Genomic DNA, 22,301 nt, shown 5'->3' with positions numbered 1-22,301 from the left:
ACAGCACTAGAGACAAGCATTAACCGACAGAAAATCAAATAGATAGTTACAAGAAGGCATAAATCCAACAGTGATCAGGTTTTTGACCCGTTGCCTTTCACAGCACATAGAGTCCCGATCCAATGTTCGACCAATTCCGAATCGGCCGACTATCCTCGAGTTCGATGCACCACCACAGAACCTCTTTCAGCTTTTCCACCTGTTCACCTGCTTCATAGGCGCGAGAGAGGGCATACCACCCTTCAGAATTATCCCATGAGCTACCGAGTTTGGTCAATGCAGAAAGGAGAGCATACGCTCGATCCCGAGCTGCCAGACGATGAAGGTGCTTAGGGTCGACATCGTGTGGAGACACAGATGCCTCGACTGGCAGCAGGGTTTCTGCGACATCAGGAATCTTCATTTCTTCAGTGGATACGGCCTTCACCGATCTCAACTTCGGAGTTTCGGACAACAATGAGGCACGCGAGGTGCTGAGTTCTACGTCCGCATTCTTTGGCTCAGCTGGCATTGTTTGGTCCCAAATGTCGAGTAGGAGATTGGAGAGGCCAATAGTGGCTGTTGGATGTTCGGAGTGACGCAAAAGCGCATCTTCGAAATGCCTTATGGCCTCATGAGGGCGCGATTGGGCCTGAGATAACAGTCCCTGTTCGGCAAATACATCCGCCCATAGCTCTTCAGAGCTCTTCGCTGAGGTCCAGCTACGTTTGCTAAGTGAACGCGCCGAGGACTCCTCGGAAGCCGATAATGCTTCAACCCGAGCAGCCTGTTTCCAGGCTTCTTCACAGGCCTCGCGAGCATCATCAAATAATGAGGCTCGACGATAAAGACCAGCGATGACGATCCAAATCTTGACAAGAAGGGCAAGGGCATGTTTCTTAGATTGGATTAGAGGAACTTTGATGTTTGCGTTTGTAGGAGAGTTGAAGCGATGGTAAACAGACGCTGGCTCATCTTGCTGTGGGATCTGGTTCTCATAGCCAGAAGGGGCAAGTTGCTCCTTTTGGGAACTGGGCCGGGGTGCTTCTTTACTATGTGCAGCATGTTCGATGCACATAGGAGCAGAGTTTCCTGAGATTGCAATACCAACTGTCTCTGGAGGTGCTCCTTCGGTTGGAAGCGGAGGTTCCGGTCCTTTAGGTTTCTCATTTCGAAAGAAGGTGCTGCTGCGTTTCCTTGATCGCTTCGAGTCTGACCTCACAATTGAAGATGACTGAGGATGATCTTCGTCTGTAACTTGGATGGCAGGTGCATCTGTGCCATTTACACCATCATTAATAGTCGGAACAGGCGGAATGGAAGGTTGAGCGCTAGTAAATCGATCCGCTCGGCGATCTGGCAGCTGGGATAATCTGTGCCGATTAAATATGCCGCCACGGAATGTTTTTACTGTTCCTGCGGAACTCTTCGGGGGCACCAAGTGTTCTGACTGCGAGGCGTTTCCAGTTTCGGGATCAAGGTTCAAGTCTTGAAACAACGAGGCAAACAAACTCAACAACTGCCCACTTTGGTTGACAGCAGCTTCAGGACCTTCGAGAACTTCAACAAAAGCAAGTTGCGTGATACGAGTCTCAACAATGCGCTCCTTCTCCCGACCTTGGAGTTGACCGACCAGCGGACGCTTAGTCCCAGTTGGACCATGTCTCGACAAGCGTTTCTCGCGGGAGTTCTTTGAAAATAATTCTGGAGGAAATTGTTCGAATGCTGCCTCGCATGACCTCTCTGCAATATCAAATTCCTGCTTTGCGCTTAATAACAACGCCAGTAGATGCCAACAAGGCACAAGATCCCGTTCTATAGGCAGATCTTCTGAAACACCAGATGACTGGTGCGAGGTCAGTGCGGACTTGATATAGTTAATCGCAGTATCTAGATCCCGATTTTCGGCAAGAGTGAGAGAAAGAGTATATAGAGAGGCGTAGCTCAACTCGTTACTCAGCTCGGGGACAAGACTCTTTTCCAGATATTCAATGGCTTCCACTCGAATTTCATCTCGTGCTTCATTCAGAGGAGTGTAGCTCGCCCAGTTAGCAAGGCCAACTCCAACTGCGCGGTAAGCAGCGGCCAAAACGTCAGGCGGTATGATTGGTGACGCAGCCGGTGAAGCATCTTGTGAAAGCACTACCTGGTCGTCCGCTAAAGCATTGAATTGCTTGTCGATGTATTTTTTGAGCAGTTCCGTCAATTCTTTGGCCTTTTCTGCTTCTTCTAATGAACCAAGACATGCCAACAGAGTTATACCTTCGGCAAGAGTCTTGAGCAGAATTTCATCCTTCTCCAACTCTCCATATTCGGCCCCACTCTCAGCCCTATCCTTAGCGGAGACCACAATCTCGACGTAAGAATTAAGGGCTTGAACAGCAAGATCAAAGTCCGCCAGGGATGAGTGAACATGGAATAAACGACGCAGAATGAGGGGCGAGTGGTATGTCTTGGTTGCGGCGCGATAAAGAATCTGTAACGAAAAGGTTAGTACAGCCAAGGAAAACAATCAACTAGCGGTAGTACTTGCATCTAGAACATTGCGCCCAACGGAAATTTGGCCTCCTTCGCCAAGATCCTGGTCTTGCCAACGCGGGCCACAAAGGACCTCCCAGTTACCGATGACCTGCTCCACCCATTTCTCAACAGGAAAGTTATCGGAATGAGCAGCGGGGAACTTGGCTTCTCGGAGGAGATTGCCCTCGCAAATACCTTCAATACGACGAAGTTCACTGGCAAATTGCGGGCGTTCTGGCCCGTCAAGGGGAGGTACATAGAGCAGTCCATCTTGCAGGACTAATGTCAGGAATGCATAGTATGTTTTCCAGATGGAAGTGCGCGATGGTTGGTCAGATTCGTCGGCATAAGCAACCTTAGGAGAAGGCAGCCCTTGCTTCACAGATGGGTGCACAGACCACAAACGAAACAATCGCAGAGCAATTTCCACATACCGGGGATCAGAGTAGGGTGAAACCTTGCGTGCTTCTTCGCTGGCCATTGTGGCGCCTTTGCCGAGCAGCATCTCAGCCCAGCTCAAGAACTGGGAGTTGGAACTTGCGGTGAGCTGTCCGCTCTCTAGCCATGCTGCTAGGGAGGCAAAGGTCTCCAATGTCTCTCCAATTGTGGTGCCCGTAGCCTGCGCACATGCTGTAAATTATTTAGCACATCGGGTTTGACAATTTTACATGCCACTTCTATACACACCTTTTATGTAGCATCCCTTCATCAAGCACACCTCGGTCCATGCAGATAGGCCCTGATGTTCGGTCGACAACAGAGCCTCCACAGTTGATGTAAAGTTCTTTGGTAGACGTCCTGCTGCAAGTCCAGGCTCGTTCAAAGTCCAATGTATCTGGCCCAAGCAGACCTGCGTTTGGAGTATCTCCTGCGGGGTTCCATCGTTGGTTTCAATTGTCGTCAATAAAGTGGGGATCAGGCCTGAGAGATCAGGAGGTGATGATGATTCAGCATTGCTCTTCTTTTGAAGATATTCAACGACTCTAGATTCGGCCGTGGCGGTCTGGATCAAACCTTTTGTTTTGAAATTGTTCGTTAGCGCAGTATTCGAGACGGTGGGGGGTTCTTGAGCCCATCTAAGGCACATACAGGTTCTTTGCGGTGCGTGTTTTGTGACCTTTCGAATCAATTCGGGGACCTCTTCCCAATTACCCTGGGCTCGTGCTTGATCCAAGGACGCGATATATCGCTGTCCCTTCTCAACATTTCCTCCCTAGGTCATGTTAGCTAGGTGATACTTGTTCATAGATCGAGATCGATAGGAGTGGTCGAGGGATTGGGAGACAGCTCACCACCATTATTTGAAGGGATTGCAAAATAATGCACGAAAGAAGATGAAGATGAAGAAGAAACCATGTATAAGTTCACCAACGCGACATCGTCAGGGCCGAGAATGATCGCCCTCCGTAGAGTCACGTGATGATGACGGCTGGTCTCCATAGTTCCTCCTAATACCCGCCAACCCCTGTTACTCCTGAGTGCAAAATTAAGGGTCAAGTGATGATGCTCAAGACAACCTTGGGATATATAGAGCTTTTTCAGAATACTTCTCTTTTTCTTAGGTACCTAATAACTTATGAATAAGACCAAAATTTACCCACCTAGGTAGATAAAGTACGCAGGTGTATCATATATTTATATACGTTGTAGATACCTGCCCAGGTGCTCGCAAATCATACATGTGTCCTCTTCCCTCAACACCACCTAGGTACCAGATTTCCTATGCCATTATTGGCGTTGTTCTTCTGTATTAGTGCTCACTTCCTCGCTGCTTTTGCTCACTGAGTAAGCACCTCAATAAAATGCAACACACTAGTCCCGTCCCTTCCCACATAGGTTGTTTACATTATCCCATCAATCAATGTCGGATTTCACTAGAATGGTCGTTCATCCTAGGAGCCACACTCCTGTTTAGGGGGTAACCTTACTGCGTATTTTATTTGATTGGTCTATCAATTCATATCTCAGAATGTAAGCTCCTAGGAAGCACTTCATTTAGCCCAGGCATTAGACGAATTTGCACCATGATTTCCAATATTGCTTCGTGCGAGATCAGAAAGGCTATTCTTCATGATACAGGGGAGCGCGAATTACAAGTTGCCTCGCTGATAAGAGCAGAAAGACCTTAATTCTACTACAATTCAATATACGCTGGTGCTTAGAAAATACTATAAGGCGGAACCCATTGGCTTGAAGATGTGTTTAAATAGTCGTGACTTCAAGCATAGGCTACTTAGACATGAGAAGTGAAGTGAAGTTGATAGAGGTGAATCTAAATTTGAATTGGAATCTGAAGCACTTGAATTTTTCGAGGAAATGGGCTTCCTCGGGAGTAAGGGAGGATCGAGTCAATGGTACAAGTTGTTTACTGAGAGGAAAATTGCGGGGACCTCAACTTGGACAGGGAAAATATTGGCGAATATTCCTTTTCTTCCATTGCCCGGCTATACAACCCTGAAGCTTTCCCTCGCCATAGAGGTATTATGACTTCAGCCTGCAGTCTGGCTCGCTGACTAAGCGATCCTTATCATCACGTGATAGACCCTATCCATCGAGCCTCATTTTTATTATTACGCATATACCTAAAGTAGCCTAGTTCAATATTCAATACTTAGATTGAATTTGTTACCTTTCACCATCTCCCTTACCTTCCACAACTCTTCAGGCTCCTTTTTTATAATCTTCCATGATCCATCAAATTTCTTAAAATGATGGGAGTAACAATCGTCTCGAATAGTTCATCGGATGCTACAAGGTATGTCGGTACTGCTTACACCTCGCCTTAAACTAATTCTTCTTATCTTTCAGCTCACACGCCCTCAGTTTTTGGGGCCCCGAAACTCCGAGATTCGAGCATTCCGTCTACTAAAGATCGTTGGCCATCGATCATGATGGATTTCTCAAGTCCCGAAATAGAGCAGGTGGTCCCGCTCTTTGCTACCTTAATTCTCCTTCAATTTCTATTTCAAATTCGACCTTAACTTTCACATTCACATTCATTTCACTCCCCATTATCAAGCGATGTGGTAAAACAAACAAACAATTTAATATAGAGTGATAGACTTAAAGCCTTGAATTCTGTACTCCACCTCTTCTCTAGCAACTTTCCTCTTAATAATTTACACCCACCGATTTCCACGGCTTGGTAAAAGTGCTTTCTTACTCACACCCCGCATTTTGGAACATTGCCCAGATCATTTGTCTCGCAATTTCTCAATCCTCACCATATTGTGGACCTTCCATAAATGATGTCTCATATTCAGTCTTTCCAGAAGCTGATACTGAGTGGAGGCGAGCATTTAATGCCGCCGCTTATTCATCATTTCACATGTTCTGAGAATTGAGTGACGTTTTTCCACGTCCAGCTACCTTGAAATCATTCAAAAAGATCAATTGAACAATCTGCCTAATGAGAGTGATGGAGATGAAGCTTTCACTAAATTTTGGAGACACCACTTCCTGCGTACTGTGTTTCGGTGAGCGATACCTACAACCGTACGACAAAGTTCTATGACAATTTGGAATTCATGACCGATGAGGCTACCAAAATCCTGGTGAAGTATAACATTGAGTTCAAGTCAATCGATACACTGGGTCCTATGTCAAAAGTGAATCCTGGGCTTGAACCTTCTCCGACAGTCTTTGTTGTTCTTTCAAAGGACTTTTCATCGGAAGCGCTATACAGAGCTGCAAAAGACATCTATCGAAACTTACGCGATACCTTTCCCGGTATCACAATTGAGCTAATCAAAGAAAAGTTGGACCTACACCCCTCGTGCTACCCTGTGTCGAGCAGCAAATCGATTTTCAATAAGTGGCATAGCATTTCTGATGAGATTGTTGGCAGCTGTCAGATGGATGATTGGACAGCACTCGAGCTCTGGCACTACGGAGTTGATGCTGAAACCACAAGAAACCCTATCACAGTTCTTGTTAGAATTAAGGAACAGTCAACTAAAAAATTCTTTACCTCAACGCAAAAGATCATTGGTATTCTCGCCATGAACCAAGAGCCAGATGTCCAGGTTCTTTTCATAAAGAACAACATGAGAAAACTAGTTGAGGGCCCAGAATTACACTGGAAAACATGTAGAAAGCAGGTCCTACCCGGTGTAAGCATCGGTATTCACAACTGCAGTACAGGAAGCTCCACCCTGGGGGGAAATGTTGAGCTTCGTTGGGCAAATTCCCCGAAATGGCGGATGTACGCATTAACATGTTTTCATGCCGTTTATCCTCCGAGAGAAGGTTCGCATCGGGACAACCTGCCGCGCATCAAAGATTCAGAAATAGCCCTGAAAATTTGGAAATTCTCTCCAGTATGGCCGAATTTTACAAAGGATCCAAGCCCGGAGCAAAAGCTTCTGAGAATCGACCACCCTTCAAGAAAAGATATCAGCAGGTCTATTGAAATGAAAAAGGCTGAACTTGAAGAAAGCCTCAAAGATCAATCATTCCAAGAGCTCTTCAAAAGGGACAAGTCTATTCAATAAGGTTCCTATGAATATTTCATGATACCTTCCGAAATCCGTCACTTGCAACAGAACCTCAAAAATAATGCAGCCAGGAACGATGCTATTAACCATATGGTTCAATTCTGCAATAAAAAATGCTACATGCTAGGACACGTATTCTGTGGAAGTGGACTCCAACGAACATGCTCAAGGAAAGATCAACGAAGCATGATACTGGACTGGGCACTTATTGATATAAGAAAGCGCGGAGCAAGCCCACAGGTCTGTCTACTTTTTGATCTAGCGACTTATCATAATTGCAATACTAAAACTCTTGATAGCTCTTCGATTACGGCAGGGGTGATATCAAATCTCTATCTTGTTCGCCTGGGGGATCTTCTAACATCACCGATGGTCAAAAGGTGTTCAAAGTGGGAAGATCGAGCGGATTCATTCATGGTTTCTGGGTAGTCTCCAGCAATTCAAGATTTCGGAAGTACAAGATCCTTCAGATGAGAGCAAACAAAATCGCGTTTTAACATGGGAGCAATGCATCGTCTCACCACCTGCCAAGCTATTCGCCGAGCCTGGAGATTCTGGATCCTTAGTTTGGCAGATCGACGGGCGTTTTGCTGGTATTCTTCATGCAGGAGGTGTGAGGTCCGACACGTGCTACATCACTCTAATTGAGGATGTTTTCTAGGATATCAAAAGTATTAGTGGGGCTTGTGAAGTCCGGATGTTGTGAATTCCAGATGAAGCGGTCCTTGAAGAACGCCGTTAGTTTCCTGGTGTATTTCATATAAAAGGCTACTGAAAGCTATGAATTTGAAATGGCAAGCTGATGTATTAATGTAATAAGTATTGGAATCTGTTGTAGTTATATTTTAGATGTGTAAATAGGAAAGCCCCGGCATAGAAAAAAGGCAAAGTTACCATTCAATCCCTTGTGATCCAGTAACCTAATATGGAAAAAAGGTTTAGATATTAATAGCTGGCGCTTTCCAAACTGCTGTTTGAATGGCAGAGTCAGGCTTGGGAATTATTAACTACCATTTATTAAATAAATAACAGTTCGTTAAGATTTGGCATGTTTAACTAGTTCACTTTAGAGCGCTTACATAACTTACATAAGACACTGCTTATGGCCCAAGCTTTTCTTATCGATAAGAAATAAAAACTTCTTGATCGAGGAATACTCCCATACGTACATTTTTTACATTCTCAAGAGTATTTGCGTCAGAGTCGTGAACATGACCACAACTACTCTGCGTGCTGTCACGCATCGCCTAACCACCACCCCTGTCGAGCAATTGCCCTCGATAGCTTCATTCCTGGCGACCTCGCTTAGTGATTGCGCCGAGCTTTTGTCTGCGCCTCAAAACCAGAAATTGGCCAAGACCGACTCGGATCATGTCGTTCAGATACACAAGTTGAAGACTCGCCTAGCCAGCTTGCTACAGGACCGTAGTATTGAAGCTCGATGGACTGCTGTGGTTCTGGTTAAAGCCGCGGTTGAGGCGGGTCAATGGGAGATCTTACGAGGATATGAGCCTATCGTTCGCAACTTGATCACCATTCTGGCGGTACGTAGCCCGTTATCTAGGAGATTGAGTGGATTTTCTAATAAACTGACTCCTGATTCGTCTATAGAAACCGGACCCTATTTCGACACGCAAGATGTGCATTATTACTTTAACTCGCATCTTTCACCTTACTTACCAGTATCCGACTCTGGTTCGTGAGATCACCACACCGCATATGCCAGGATTCGTCACGGCTGCGCTTAACTTGATTTCGACCCTTGTGAAACTTCCCTCAGGATCTACCCGGACGCCCAAGCACAATACGTGCTTCATGGAAACCGTCCTTCATGCCATCTTGGAATTGATTCCTCGTCATCCCACGATCTTCCGACCCTTTGGCTCCCAAATTCGATCATTGGTAACTGAAATTCTTAGTGCTGCTTCACCTGCTTATTACCCGGAGCCTGTTGTCAATGCTGCCGAACAAGTATTTGCATCTCTTCACAAGTGTGCGCCGAAGGATAAGTCGGGTGCTGGCTGGACTGATGATTGTCGATCGACTGTACTGTCTATTCACAGAGCAACTGATCATGTATTCCGTGCTATTGTCGAGCAATGGGAGTCTGTCGATGCGACATTGACTCACATGCGGCCAAATTACAGCAGTGAAATGGCCGATGAGGGTGTCGATGCTCTAGGACTTTCCTCGTGGAGTGGAATGCACGCCGGAATTGACAGATTGATCATCCTCATGAAAATTCTGTCGAATTTTATTACCATGCCATCCACTGCTGCGGTTGCCATTCCTCTAGGCTCTATTCTTGACGTGACATCACGGCTCACCTCTGTAATTGCTCCTTCCGATGAAAGCTCTCAAACTGGGGTTCAGATCAATCCCCAGATCAGTCGGGATGAGCGTGAGATGCTCTGGACTGAATTGCCGCGCATCCATGCCGCCAGCATGAGCTTGCTTGCTCATGTTGTCGCTGTGCTGGAGATTGACACGACCCCATTGACCCAGACCATGGTGGAACAAATTACCTGGGTTATCCGGAATGAGAAGACTAGCAAAGAGGTTCGATTGGCCACGTATGAGCTGCTTCGCTCCCTGGTATCTCTGAATGGGCCTGCCATGACCAAGCAGACTGTAGCTTCCATTGCCAATGTTGCCCGTTTATGCTGCAATGATCTCCTGCCTCAGCTAGGAGAGAACAGCCAACAAACCAAGGCCCAGTCTGATTCAAAGTCCAAGTCAAAAACAGCTCCAGGTACTGCAAATGTTGATGCTTTTTTGAACCCGGATCTCCAGAAAAATTCGGGCCCTCAATTCTGTTCACGTTTCCCTCGGCTTGAACTGGCCTCTTCCAAGCTTCTGCAAAGTATTCTTGCAAACATTCCTTCGGAGCTTCTTGCACCATCAGTTCGCGCTGAAATCGACCGCACGATAATTCTGACCGATGATAAGGATGCAATGCTGGCTAGTGTGCTGAACCCAGTTCCAGCTGCCAAGGGCCGTGGTGCTGGCTCAAGCATCATGCCGCTTTTGGTGCGAAGCCATCCTGAACAAATGGAGGTCGAGGCTTTGGTTCGTCCCAGAATGCCGGTTCTTATGTCTGCCCCAGAGCTTGATGCCTATACTGAGATGGAAGAAGACGAAGAAGCTGATGAGATTGTGGATGAGGAATACAATGCTGCGCCAGAAACTGCAGAATTCTTGACGCAACCTTCCAGTATCCCGGCTGAAACCAAGAAAAGCGAGTCCTTAGTGAAGTCTCCAGTAAATAAGCGAACCTACTTCGAGCAGTCCACCACTCAACTGCCTAGCATTTCGGTGGCAACAGAGCCTCCCGCTCAAGCCAAAAAAGCACGCATCGAAGAGACTACTTCCAGCAGCCGAATTGCTGTGGCTCAAGTCTCAACCACTGTATCTCAACCGCAAAAGCAAAATAAAGCCACACCTGCGTTGACCGAGGAGGATAGCGATGATGAACTTCCAACTTTGAACATTGACCCGGATACTGATGAGGAAGATGACGAAGAAGACGTCACCATGGAGGATTGATTTTCACAAATTAGAATATATATCCATCAGGAGATGAAAGGTGTAAATTGCGAGCTTTACGAGCCTTGTCAAGACTACATGTGCCTATATATTCTGATTAGTAGATTGAAAGAAAGTCCTGAAATAATTTCATTACCATAAATTAGAAAAATCTCATCATTGAAGGTTGATGATGCAGGTTTAATAAAGTAAAGGGGAGAATTGTATGATCTACTAACTACCCACCAGGGGGCTTAATCCTTATTAAGTCCACTAATTATTAGACCCCTAGAGGACTTGGTGGTAGCTGCGTATTCTATACTCGAGTCTAGAAGTATAGAAGCTCAATAGTTTATTTTACAGACACGGCATTCTGTTTTACCACTGAGCCATACAGTGTCGGACAAGAGTATTTCGTCTGGAAATTACTGATAACGGATCTACGTCTAAGTACTTACCACTCGAATGGTTAGCTAGTCATATTTAATTTCGTCATATTTGGTCTGTTTTCTTGGCTACGGAGAAGAATACTATACAATGTCGTGAGTCTTCAAAAGTCCAAATTTATGTATTTTATTTGTATCACCCATTTCAGTCTCTGAAGTCTAACAAGCTCTGATTCCACTGCCCCAGTAGGTTCCATCGCTCCAGTAACGAAACCATGTTCCTTGCCAGCACCACCATCCCCCACCATTGGCTATACCTAAGCCTCGGAGGGGACTGATCGGAATTGGTTCAACTAACCATAGTCCGCCCCTGGCAAAGTCATCTGCGATGAAAGGCCCAGAATAAAGGAGCCAAAGAACACAAACACAGCGTTGGTGGTTCGCTGTAACCACCGCGGCGTGTTCGAGATAGGAGCATTGGGGAAAATGATAGTCTGAAAGATGTTCTCTGCGACAACAGCAATACCTTGCATAAAAAAGAACAAAAATGGCCCGTAGATAGGACGGGTGTGCGTAATTTGTGTATAGCTGCCACAAGCATGTACGAAGCCACTTATTGAGAATGCAATCACTACAGAAGCTGCACGCTTCATTCCGAGATTATTACTCCACTTCTTTGGAAGAATTGAGAAAATCCACCTAGTGGGAGCAGTAAACCCGCAACGGAAAAGCTGATGCCACCACCTGCCCCAAACTCCTCCCAGCCCATGATCAAGGACGGATGATCCAAAAGGGCCGAAGGTTTCAGCATATAGCCAGGCCTCATCGAGTGGAGCAGCTGTCAGGCTGCGAGATAAACTGGGGAATGATCGAGACAACCCTAGGAAAAATAGCGGGTTGAGTGAAGTCACATAGTTGAGGGCGACATAAACGCCCATGCAGCTCAGAAAGCAGCGGTAGAATCGTGCGGCAAAGGGGAAAAAGCCAAAGTAGAAAAGTGGAAAAGGAAGAGCTGCTTGAATAGTATCTTCGCCTCGGAAGTACGGGTCACGCATCATCACCGCCTTCAGTATGTCCAGCACCAAATATGCCTTGAGAAAAGTATAGAAGGCATCACGTAAACGAGTTTTCCCATCAATAGCAATGTGGTCGTCCAGCGCATGTATCTCGCCTGATATGAAGCGTGAATGTAGCTGTGCATAGACAGATCGAGGAAGAGGACCCAGGCGAGTAACGCGCCAATTCCATTCTGGGCCTCGGAGGTTGAACAAAAGTCCGGCACACCAGTCAACGCGATGTGATAATTTAGCAGGGTAGGATTGCCAATGGAAGCCTTTTTCAATGATGACTGAGGTGGACTTATCATTCAAAACCGTGGTATCATGTGATGTATAACTAGCTACAGATCGTCGTTCGATCCGGCAAAAGTCATTCTCGACGTCACTAAATATAAACAGAGTAGCTGACCACACTAGCCACCATGCAGTCATTAAGCCAACCACATATCCACCTGCACCTAGGAGAGCGCGGTGGTTCCTAATAGCCTCGACAGCAATCCCCACACAAAGGGTGAAGATGAATGGCCGTACAAATCGGGTGCCTCGGCGATAGGGGATAATCAACCCTACAAGGGGCAAACAGTGGAATAGAACGAGATGGTAGAGGAAGACTGGCTTGTAGGTTCCATCTTGCAAGAGGACATCGAGCTCCTGTTCATGGTTCTGCACAAGTGTTCTAGAGAAGTGCATTGCGGGGAATGCGTCGTGTAGATGGGCGCCACTAGCTCCGGAAGCCTGTTCGTCACCAAGTACAGATCAATGGTAGTAGATATCACGGCAAAAATATCATAAAAATGACATTGAAAGTAAATCTACGTAGGAAGTCACGTCATTTATCAGGAAACTGATATCAAAAACCCTGACTCACCCTGATTCTTACGAGTTGATGCCGAATGTTTGTACAGACTGATGTACCTTTTGGTGTCAAGTCATGTGACCACGTGTCAAGGCTCCTTATCGTTATCGAGCTAGAGCACATTTGATCAACAATTGGTATTTCTTTTGATCTCTACCATGCGTTTTTGAAATCATTGATGGCGAGTAACCGAGAATTGTTTAATGATCTTCGAACTTTAATTGGCACGTACCACTAGTCTTGATCTCGCAGGGATCAAAGTTCGTCAACATGCCCAAACGCAAGGCCGATGTCGACGTGCCGGGAGATGAGAGTCCTCGCACATCTAAACAGAGACAGACAGTATCCTTTTCAGAATCCAAACCCGATACTACTGAAACTTTTAGCAGCGGCCAGCGACTTGGTGAAAACACTGGATTTTTCCAATTATCCCAGGTTGCCGGAGCCGATGATGAGGATGAGCGGGCTGCGGAGCTTGTTGAGAGTACCCAGGCTGTCAATGAATCATCATCAGCAACCAGTATCCTCTATGGTTTGTATTCCAATAGTTTTTTTAATATATGAGTACACTTCTGTGCACAGAGACCTAACCAATTTTGATAGGTACTCTACCCTCAAAAATCGTGGGGGTTCAGTACTACAGGGGGCTTGCAGTCAAAGGAGAGCGTGTACTTCCAAAGAGAGAGCCCGAGAATCAGTATGATCGAAATGCAATCAAGGTCTTCAACGTGATGGGTGTAGGAATTGGCCACATCCCACGGCAGGTAGCTGCGAAGCTTGCAAAATACTTGGTAAACCTTTCGAGACCCCCATACTCGCCTTGTGATCTTCTTCTAATGAGTGATATAGGATAATGGGGATCTTCTTGTGGAGGCTGTGTTGACAGACAGGATCAAGGTGTATGATTGCCCAGTCATGTTGAAATTATATGGTTCTTGTGATCTCATAAAGCGGCAAGCCATCAAAAAGCAAATGCAAGCGGATAGGCTTCCTGTCCGTGACCTCACTGAATACGAACTCTCGGAGGCTAGAGCGGCAAAAGAGCAAGAACAGGCTCTTAAAAAGGCCGCGAAACAGGCTCGTGCAATGGCTCTGGGCAAGGCTAAGGAACAATGGCAACAAAACGATGATTCTCAGTTCTCCAACCTGTCAATCCCAGGGATTGGTGATAACAATGAAAGCATGGAGGAGCTTCTACAGCAGAGCAGCCATTTCAACCCCAGAGAGATTGGTCAGGTAGTGGAGACCTTTGGGCAGACAGAATCGGATCTGCAGAAAATGCCAATGGCTGATACTCCCGTGGGTCTCTCTACCGAATTACTGCCATATCAGAAACAGGGTCTAGCATGGATGATTCGCCAGGAATCACCTAAGCTTCCCGAAAAAGGCTCCGATGCTGTCATTCAACTATGGAAGCGCGATGGATCAACCAACTTCACCAATGTGGCGACCAACTTCACTATCAACACTGCGCCACCACTTGCTAGTGGCGGCATCCTTGCTGATGATATGGGGCTGGGCAAGACAATTCAAATAATATCGTTAATTTTAGCCAACCCGACTCCCTCAAGCACAAAATCAGATTCAAGTAAAACTACTCTCATCATTGCACCGGTCGGTGTGATGAGCAACTGGAGAAATCAGATACAGGATCATACTAGAAAAGAAACTGCTCCGCATATTTTGATTTATCACGGCTCTGCCAAAAAGGAGTCGAAGAATCTAGCAAATTACGATGTGGTGATTACCAGCTACGGGGCTCTTGCCAAGGCATACAAGGAATACAAACCGGAGAAAAAGCCGACTGGCGATCTCTTCTCCATTCACTGGCGCCGGGTGGTGCTTGATGAAGGTCACGTCATTCGTAACCCTCGCGCTCAAGCCTCTCTTGCTGCCAGTAGCCTACAGGCCGAATCTCGCTGGACATTGACTGGAACCCCCATTATCAATACCCTCCTAGACCTTTACTCCCAGGTCCGATTCTTGAAGTTAAGCGGCGGATTGGAGGACAAGGGTGTATTCAACAGCGTCTTGATTCGGCCTTTGATGGCTGGCGATCCTGAAGCTCGCTTGCTTCTTGAGGCCCTGATGGGGACCATATGCCTTCGGCGCAGAAAGGATATGAACTTCATCAACTTGCGTCTACCACCAATGACTTCCCGGGTCCTTCACATCAAGTTCCATCCACATGAACTGGAAAAATACAGTGCATTTCAGTATGATTACATCCCATTCATATTTCCTGAATTCTCACTAATAGTCTTACTAGGCTTGAGGCAAAAGGTGCTCTTCTGGATTACAAGGACAAGCAGGGCGCGGGCTATTCACATCTGTTGGAGGTTCTTCTGCGTATGCGCCAAGTTTGCAATCACTGGGCTCTTTGTAGAAATCGAGTTACTAAAATCCTGGAAATGCTGGATAAGCAAAAGGTAGTTCCGCTCACACCAGAGAACATGAAGGGGCTTCAGGAAATGCTGCAAATTCAGATCGAGAGCCAGGAAATGTGTGCCATTTGCCTCGACACTCTTGACCAGCCTGTCATAACTGCATGTGCTCATGCGTACTGTCGGGGCTGTATTGAGCAAGTGATTGAGCGGCAAGCTAAGTGTCCGCTCTGCCGCGCAGATCTAAAAGACACATCCTCTTTAGTTTCTCCCGCTGTTGAGGGCGGCGAAGACGACTCGGTTGCCGTTGATCCCGATCACCCTAGCAGCAAGATTGAGGCACTCGTAAAGATCCTCACTGCACAAGGTCAAGAACCTGGCACTAAGACCGTGGTATTCAGTCAATGGACTTCATTCCTGGATCTTGTGCGGCCCCATCTTGAAATACACGGAATAAAGTTTGTTTGCATCGATGGGCGCATGCCATCTGGTGCGCGTGATAACTCTATCAACGCATTTAGCAACGACCCTGAGTGTACAGTCCTTCTTGCTAGTCTCAGTGTCTGCAGTGTTGGTCTCAACTTGGTAGCCGCCAATCAAGCTATTCTCTGTGACAGCTGGTGGGCCCCTGCCATTGAAGATCAGGCTGTTGACCGAGTTTACCGACTTGGCCAGAAGCGATCAACTACTGTGTGGCGACTGATTGTGGAGGGCAGCATCGAGCAGCGAGTGCTTGAAATCCAAGAGCGAAAGCGACAACTTATGTTGTCTGCTTTCCGCGAGACAGGCAAGAAAAGATATGAAGATCGGGCAACTCGTATCGCCGATCTGGCGACTCTTCTGGGTTGATTCTGCAGTCCGTAGTATGATGTTATATTATTTTCTTCTTTAGCCGGGGGGATTCTCTTTCATTCAGTCAGGTTTCGGCACCACTGGTTAAGATCAGCCATTCTTTCTTGTTCATCTATCTAAGTCTTAGACTTGTGTATCTTATTTCTCTATCTTGATTTTTGTTTATCTTCGTTTAAATACGAGATATAAGAATCAGCCACGAGACAGGTATAAATTCGGTTTTATTTCAATTTTCAGTATCTGACTAGCTTATTTCTGATAGTCCCGATGATCCCTGGACATGAATCTGAACGACTGAAGCCAACCGCGATAGGACAGCCATTTCTAACTTGAGTTTGATGACATAGAAGAAGCATTTCAACGATGTCTGTATAATAAACAGACCCTTGAACTCCAAAACCACAATTGAAATGTCCATCAAGATGATAGCCGCATTGATCGCCAGAAGCTGATGCATAATCTCTGTCCTCTGCTTATTCAATGTCGGATATAGGCGTAACAACCTGGTCGCCTGGACAATAAATATAGTGGAGATGATAACCTCCTGTGTAAATAATGTAGTAATCTGCACCTTCTCCCAGTAGTTAAAGAAAACACCAAATTGATAGCGACAAGCATATATTGCACCATATGAGGCAATAATCTGAGGAATCGATAGTACAATCGCATTGAAGATAATCATGCACAGCACAAATCTCAACACCTTTGTATTTAAAACAACCAGATGCAGCCGCGAGTATAACACAAGTGACTGGCCTGTCACCATAATGAACCAACCACTTGTCGATAGCGTGACAGCAACCCATATTGGACCGAGCTCGAAGTACTTAATGGCGAGGCCGAGCGCATCAGGAATGACGCCGAATAGACCAGAGAGGAGGAGGCTCCAGAAGTATAGACCGCGGTACCCATTGAAGATACTGAAGATCAGAGCAATCAGTTCTAGAGCACCGTACACTGCGCATCCTAGTAGGCTGGCGACCGAGGCTTGCACGGCCAAACTATGACCCTGGTACGCGCCAGTGATGCCTTGGACGGGTGAGACACAATTGTACATATTGTAAATGCATTTCCGGGATTGAAGGAGTCGCCCTCGAGGGTTTAATCGGTCAGGTTGTAACTAATTCATAATTTTGTTGTACTGCATTGAGATGTTTGGAGTTCTCCCGAGGACCGAAGTGTCAGATGATTCATCGAAATTCTCCTGATTGAAAAAGGCGGAATAGTTTGAGTTCTAGTGGATTCACGGGTTCCATGGTTCTGCATAGTAGAGTTACTGATCATAGGCATGCTAGCCCTAATTGGTCATGCTCTGATAATCGCTTCATACCTGGGCAAAAGATATATCCAAATATAGTAGGAAATATTCTGTTTGGTGTCTATTCGGTGTCGAGATACTTCATTCTTGTTTTCTAGGAGTTTTCCCTGGAGACAAGTGACTAAATTCGTTGCATTAAGAAGTGGAGGATCCGTATTTTTCACTTCAGTTTGACCAATCACAGTTCATTGAGCTTATTTCCCCGGATATGGCCAGTACGTGCGCAACTATAACTTACGCTTCAGAGCAGCTAAGATTAACAAGGAGTCCAGGGTTGGCGATCTATATGAATGGTCTCCGTATTGGAGCCGCCGAAAATTACAAAAATAATGCAATTTGAAGATTAAGGGGGAATGTAATACTAACTCTAACCACCTGCAGTCAAGGGCGATTATCTACATTGCCGCTAAAGCCATGGCATTAAAAGCATGAACACTACCTCGAATATGCAAACCTAGGTTTTTACTGTGCTTACTTTCGACTCCCAGTGGCATAAATCTTGTAGGGATTATGTTTGGACGGGCAGTTATGATGCTGTGCCACGCACAACTTCGCCGGACTAGCAACAGTGCGGTTCCTAATGGGCATGATAGAGGCTTCTTCATTCTCCATCTACAGTATCTTGACAGCTATGAGGCCTAGGACAAGTGAACAGCCTCTACTTGTCGTATTTTGGCTTAACCAGCTATCATATGTCTTTATGGGTGTGATCAGCTATGGCATTGGCCAAAAAAAATACGGCAGTAGCCCCATGGCGTCTACTATTTCTTGTGCTGGGTGGATTTTCCATCATATGAGCAGGTGTGCATAACATATTCCTACCGGATTCACCCATACAATGCTGTTACTTCTTAGACCGCGAAAAGTTTGGCTGCTTCGAGCGTGTCAAGGACAACAACGCTAGCATGGAAGACAAGGCCATCAAATGGTACCAAGTCCGTGAATATCTTCTGGACCCCAAGACATGGCTTTTAGCTCTATTTTCTCTGGCACAGAACATTCCTACCGGTGATCTGGTAACCTTCTCCGCATCATTGTGATAGGTCTGGGCTATTCTAGTTTGATCACCACTGTACTGGGCATACCAACCGGTGTCGTGGCGTCTGTGTGGCAAATACTTTTGGGCTTCATTGCTGCTCTAGTGCCCAATTCCCGATGCGCAATTATCGCCATCTCCAACCTCGTTCCCATGGCGTGCGCTATTCTCATGTGGAAGCTGCCACACGATAATAAGCACAGGCTACTAGCATCTTACTATATTTTCTACACCTACTGGCCCCATCCGTCTCATCTACTTCACTCTCATGGCTAATACTAGTGGTCATTCCAAGCAATTAACCATGAACACTCTTCTCTTTGGCTTATTGAATTAGCAATATCATTCATTGGTCTTCAGGTCTTTCGGATCTATGACCTCCATCTTATTCTCGGGGATATGAGGTCTCTTGGCCTGCTTGTTTGTGGCTATCGCTTCTATCATTGCTTACAGCGCCCTTTGTCGACTCGAAAACTATCGCTGTGATAAGAAAGAGGAACCCTCATCAAATGAAGAAGCGTTAAGTGCAGTATTCTCTGACCTGAAAGAAACGATCTTTTCGGTATACATATAGGCAGATATTTCACTGCCAGTTCTTACAGATTTGAAGACAAACAAGATGAAAATATAATGAAGCGAAAGAAGAGCGCTTGGGCATAGATATCATTATGCGCATTCATACACCAATGTAGACACTACATCAGTGTAGATCTCTAGCTCTTTTTAACTACCGCCGTCGCTTGCAACCCTAGAAATTACCAAGTCATCACATCATCGACAAGATCGAGTTCTGCGCATATGCCTAAAATAAATGTCAGCTCCAATATCATGAAATATCTAAAGAACCAATGGGGTTACAAACCATGGGCTTAATATCGGGGTGGGGCACTGCGTCAAACACTTGGTACTCAAGCTTAAGTTCGGGCCCAATGTTGATGTAAGCGCCCTTGTTCTCGGTTGAGTCGCAATACTTGGGTGCAGAGAAGACGGTGATACAGCGACCATCGTGCTCGACCTCATATCCCTCCATGCGCACTTCATGGGAGCGAATAATTGCCTCGAGGCCGTTGTTTTCACAGAAGCGTTTGGTGATATCGGGACCAAATTGAAGACCAACACCGCGCTTGCTGGGACTGCGGCCAGGCTGGGTTTGTGGGTCGGTCCAAAGCATCTCCATCATCAAGCCCTGTTGGCCGGGTTGACGCTGGTTATGGCGATTGAGTTTGCGAATGTCGTTCAAGGTGATCTTATCATCAGAGAAAAGACCACCGTGCAGGACGAGGTACTTTTCGCCGATCAGTGTGGCCAGGGGTAGGGCAGAGAATGACTCGGAGAAGACCTTGAAAACGCGCTCGTTGTACTTGGCCTTGCACTCGCCTTCAAATCCGTAAACCTTGTTCATGTCATCGGTTTCGTGATTACCACGGTTCAGGAACAGACCATTCGGTCGCAGCCACTTGTAGGCATAGAGAAGCAAGGCTATTTCACAAGACCACGATCCGCGGTCAACAAAGTCACCGTTGAAGAGATAGGCGTGGGTATCGGAGGGGGCGCCGTTCATGTGGAAAATATTCAGTAAGTCAAAGTATTGACCGTGAGTATCACCGCAGACTGTCAACTTCTTGCCTGTGTCCACGCCAATCTCCACCATAGTCGGCTCGTTGTAGACAATCTCCTTCACAGCCTTGATGATCTGGAAGACATATTTTCGGTGAATCTTCTTTCCGTCCTTGAATCTTTGAATCATATCGTCAATAAAATCTTGTGTCATCTCGTTACCAATGCGCACGCCATCGTAATCATCTTCCACCTTGATCGCATCGATATCCAACCCCTCAAATGCGGAGGGCGGATCTGAGATCTCGATCGCCTTCTCAAACTCAATGCGACGCACGAGTCTCTCACATTCAGCAAGCTTCAGCTTGGCGTTCTGGTTGTTAGGTTCCCGCTTAACAACAGCCTTGAAATCCTTCAAAGCCGCCTTGTAATGAAGGATAGCGGTGTTGGCAATGGCGCGTCTCCAGTAAGCCTATTGCAAATATTTTGTTAGTACGAATTGCCCGGCAATATACTGCATATTTGCAACTTCGCTGTTCGTGGGGCTACTCACCTTGACATAGTTCGGGTCCAATTCCAAAGCCGTGGTGGCATCAGCAATGGCGAAGCCAAATGCCTCGACTTTAATTTGGGCCTGTGGAGATAGATTGACAATTAGCGACTATCTCAAATATGTATATTAGATGAACTCCTACCTGGGCCCGGTTACAGAAGAAGGAAGGCTCCTTGTCGTATTTCTCAATAGCCTGGTTGTAAAAGTCGATGGCAGTAGGCCAAATGTGCTGGGCAAAAGCCTTATTGCCCTGCAATTTGAGGGCGTTAGCCGCCTCTAGGTCCGAAGCCATTGAATGGAGAGGGGCACGAGACCGCGATGATCAGAGCGCGAGGTAGGGCTGAGAAGGACAACGGAGAAGATTGAAAATCCAGGGATTCTCCAATTAATCGGAATCGGAGGGTATGCGTGAGGGGAGAGATGATCAGAGAAAAGAGGAGAGGAAAGTCGCGTGGACCTTGTCTCTCTTTTTTTCTCCGAACGGGTGTTGCGGCCAAGATGCAGAAAGCGGCAGAATAATCAACAGTGATTTTGCCTATATAAGTGTAGCCTCTTGCTTGGTATGTTATTTTAAGTACAAAAACTATTTACAAAGAGCATAAGTATTAAGCTAGCTACCAGTACTACTATACATCACTGCTGAGCCGTATATTTTCTTAGTTTTGAGGTGTATTCAGATCATATTGCAAAGGCGGTGAATCAATTGCACTTTGGCCGTAATTAGATAGTCTGTCAACCATTCCAGAACCCTCGATTCGATTTCACTCTCCAAATTTTCCCCTCATCCAACCTCGATATGTCGTCGTTTTACGTCCCTCCCAACCAGCAGCGTAACCTGCGTGCATGCATGGTCTGTGCGATTGTCCAGACACAAAATGTGAGCCTCGTTTCTCTTTTAGCGCATCCTATGAGGTTGACCCTTTGATCTAGAAATTCAACCGTGACGGATGCCCCAACTGCGAAACCATCATTGGGCTCCGTGGAAATCTCGACACAATTGGAGAATGTACCTCTCAGGTATTCGAGGGGCTGATCGTGCTACATGATCCTGCTTCAAGCTGGGTTGCGCGCTGGCAACGGCTGGAAAACTACATCCCAGGAACATATGCGACCAAGGTTACAGGATCGGTGAGCTTTATCTGGTCTGCATATAATTCGAAGACTTGATAAGCTAACATCTTTCTGTTTTTCCAGCTGTCCGATGAGGTTATCGGTCTCTTGGAGGATTCTGGAGTCAAATATGTCCCGTATGTGTTACTTCTTACAGATATATGTGACCTCTAGCGCGATTTCATCGATACTAACAGGTTATTTCTTTCAGACGTGATGGAAGCTCCGGTGAAGACGAGTAGACGGCATCTCAACCCCTCTACAGCCAGGCAGGCCTGATAGCAGCCCATACAAGGCCAGCTTTAATGTGATAATGAAATTGACTCATGAGCATCATTCTTCCCTTCCTATACCCTTTACTTGTGCAGCTCTTCGAATTCACTTGATTTTCAAGCTCTTCTACGTCAATACCCAGCTATTTAGGTATTTACTCATATGGTGGATCTCCATCGTATAAGTAATAAACCTTGGAACTAGATGCACTCATCCAAGGTTGAGGACATTCATTCATAGTTCCTATGAATATCCTTTTCACCTTCCAGTAATTTTGGGATACTTGGATTTCCATACGCGAATTCTGAATCGAGTAAAACCTATGTGGTCGATCAAATTTCCAGTTACGACTACGGTTATTGCTAGAAAATTCATTACCTTTTCTACTATCCTGTTAT

The 22,301-nt window shown here is 46.1% G+C and overlaps 10 protein-coding genes across 10 annotated transcripts; 6 read left to right on the top strand and 4 right to left on the bottom strand.

The window, feature by feature from the left end:
* Positions 1 to 97: 97 nt before the first annotated feature.
* On the bottom strand, positions 98 to 3,797 carry N7495_001115 (uncharacterized protein; the record flags this gene model as incomplete). The annotated part of the gene is made up of 5 exons (XM_057203785.1): positions 98 to 2,455; positions 2,513 to 3,129; positions 3,187 to 3,513; positions 3,589 to 3,712; positions 3,792 to 3,797. The coding sequence occupies 5 exons, from the start codon at positions 3,795 to 3,797 to the stop codon at positions 98 to 100; spliced, it is 3,432 nt and encodes a 1,143-aa protein (XP_057067858.1).
* A 2,229-nt stretch (positions 3,798 to 6,026) lies between these two features.
* Positions 6,027 to 6,992, top strand: N7495_001114 (uncharacterized protein; the record flags this gene model as incomplete). Its single annotated transcript, XM_057203784.1, has 1 exon — positions 6,027 to 6,992. One exon carries the CDS (start codon positions 6,027 to 6,029, stop codon positions 6,990 to 6,992), a length of 966 nt encoding a protein of 321 aa, XP_057067857.1.
* An 18-nt stretch (positions 6,993 to 7,010) lies between these two features.
* On the top strand, positions 7,011 to 7,656 carry N7495_001113 (uncharacterized protein; the record flags this gene model as incomplete). Its single annotated transcript, XM_057203783.1, has 3 exons — positions 7,011 to 7,235; positions 7,295 to 7,313; positions 7,376 to 7,656. 3 exons carry the CDS (start codon positions 7,011 to 7,013, stop codon positions 7,654 to 7,656), a joined length of 525 nt encoding a protein of 174 aa, XP_057067856.1.
* A 550-nt stretch (positions 7,657 to 8,206) lies between these two features.
* N7495_001112 (RIX1/PELP1 family protein) lies at positions 8,207 to 10,541 on the top strand (the record flags this gene model as incomplete). The annotated part of the gene is made up of 2 exons (XM_057203782.1): positions 8,207 to 8,539; positions 8,607 to 10,541. The coding sequence occupies 2 exons, from the start codon at positions 8,207 to 8,209 to the stop codon at positions 10,539 to 10,541; spliced, it is 2,268 nt and encodes a 755-aa protein (XP_057067855.1).
* A 718-nt stretch (positions 10,542 to 11,259) lies between these two features.
* N7495_001111 (wax synthase family protein) lies at positions 11,260 to 12,654 on the bottom strand (the record flags this gene model as incomplete). The annotated part of the gene is made up of 1 exon (XM_057203781.1): positions 11,260 to 12,654. The coding sequence occupies one exon, from the start codon at positions 12,652 to 12,654 to the stop codon at positions 11,260 to 11,262; it is 1,395 nt and encodes a 464-aa protein (XP_057067854.1).
* A 436-nt stretch (positions 12,655 to 13,090) lies between these two features.
* N7495_001110 (uncharacterized protein) lies at positions 13,091 to 16,053 on the top strand (the record flags this gene model as incomplete). Its single annotated transcript, XM_057203780.1, has 4 exons — positions 13,091 to 13,352; positions 13,424 to 13,611; positions 13,670 to 15,036; positions 15,090 to 16,053. 4 exons carry the CDS (start codon positions 13,091 to 13,093, stop codon positions 16,051 to 16,053), a joined length of 2,781 nt encoding a protein of 926 aa, XP_057067853.1.
* A 247-nt stretch (positions 16,054 to 16,300) lies between these two features.
* Positions 16,301 to 17,113, bottom strand: N7495_001109 (uncharacterized protein; the record flags this gene model as incomplete). The annotated part of the gene is made up of 1 exon (XM_057203779.1): positions 16,301 to 17,113. The coding sequence occupies one exon, from the start codon at positions 17,111 to 17,113 to the stop codon at positions 16,301 to 16,303; it is 813 nt and encodes a 270-aa protein (XP_057067852.1).
* A 961-nt stretch (positions 17,114 to 18,074) lies between these two features.
* N7495_001108 (uncharacterized protein) lies at positions 18,075 to 18,414 on the top strand (the record flags this gene model as incomplete). Its single annotated transcript, XM_057203778.1, has 2 exons — positions 18,075 to 18,177; positions 18,230 to 18,414. 2 exons carry the CDS (start codon positions 18,075 to 18,077, stop codon positions 18,412 to 18,414), a joined length of 288 nt encoding a protein of 95 aa, XP_057067851.1.
* Positions 18,415 to 19,176: 762 nt separating this feature from the next.
* ppt1 (protein serine/threonine phosphatase PPT1) lies at positions 19,177 to 20,812 on the bottom strand (the record flags this gene model as incomplete). Its single annotated transcript, XM_057203777.1, has 4 exons — positions 19,177 to 19,212; positions 19,273 to 20,439; positions 20,521 to 20,601; positions 20,663 to 20,812. The coding sequence occupies 4 exons, from the start codon at positions 20,810 to 20,812 to the stop codon at positions 19,177 to 19,179; spliced, it is 1,434 nt and encodes a 477-aa protein (XP_057067850.1).
* A 504-nt stretch (positions 20,813 to 21,316) lies between these two features.
* spt4 (transcription elongation factor SPT4) lies at positions 21,317 to 21,872 on the top strand (the record flags this gene model as incomplete). The annotated part of the gene is made up of 4 exons (XM_057203776.1): positions 21,317 to 21,397; positions 21,451 to 21,648; positions 21,715 to 21,767; positions 21,842 to 21,872. 4 exons carry the CDS (start codon positions 21,317 to 21,319, stop codon positions 21,870 to 21,872), a joined length of 363 nt encoding a protein of 120 aa, XP_057067849.1.
* Between the last annotated feature and the right edge of the window lie 429 nt (positions 21,873 to 22,301).

The sequence above is a fragment of the Penicillium taxi genome (assembly GCF_028828555.1).
Source record: "Penicillium taxi strain IBT 34144 chromosome Unknown utg000001l_segment0_segment0, whole genome shotgun sequence".
NCBI classification, from domain to species: Eukaryota; Fungi; Ascomycota; class Eurotiomycetes; order Eurotiales; family Aspergillaceae; genus Penicillium; species Penicillium taxi.
Note: the sequence above shows the minus strand (reverse complement) of the source record. Positions and strands in the feature narration are given on the sequence as shown.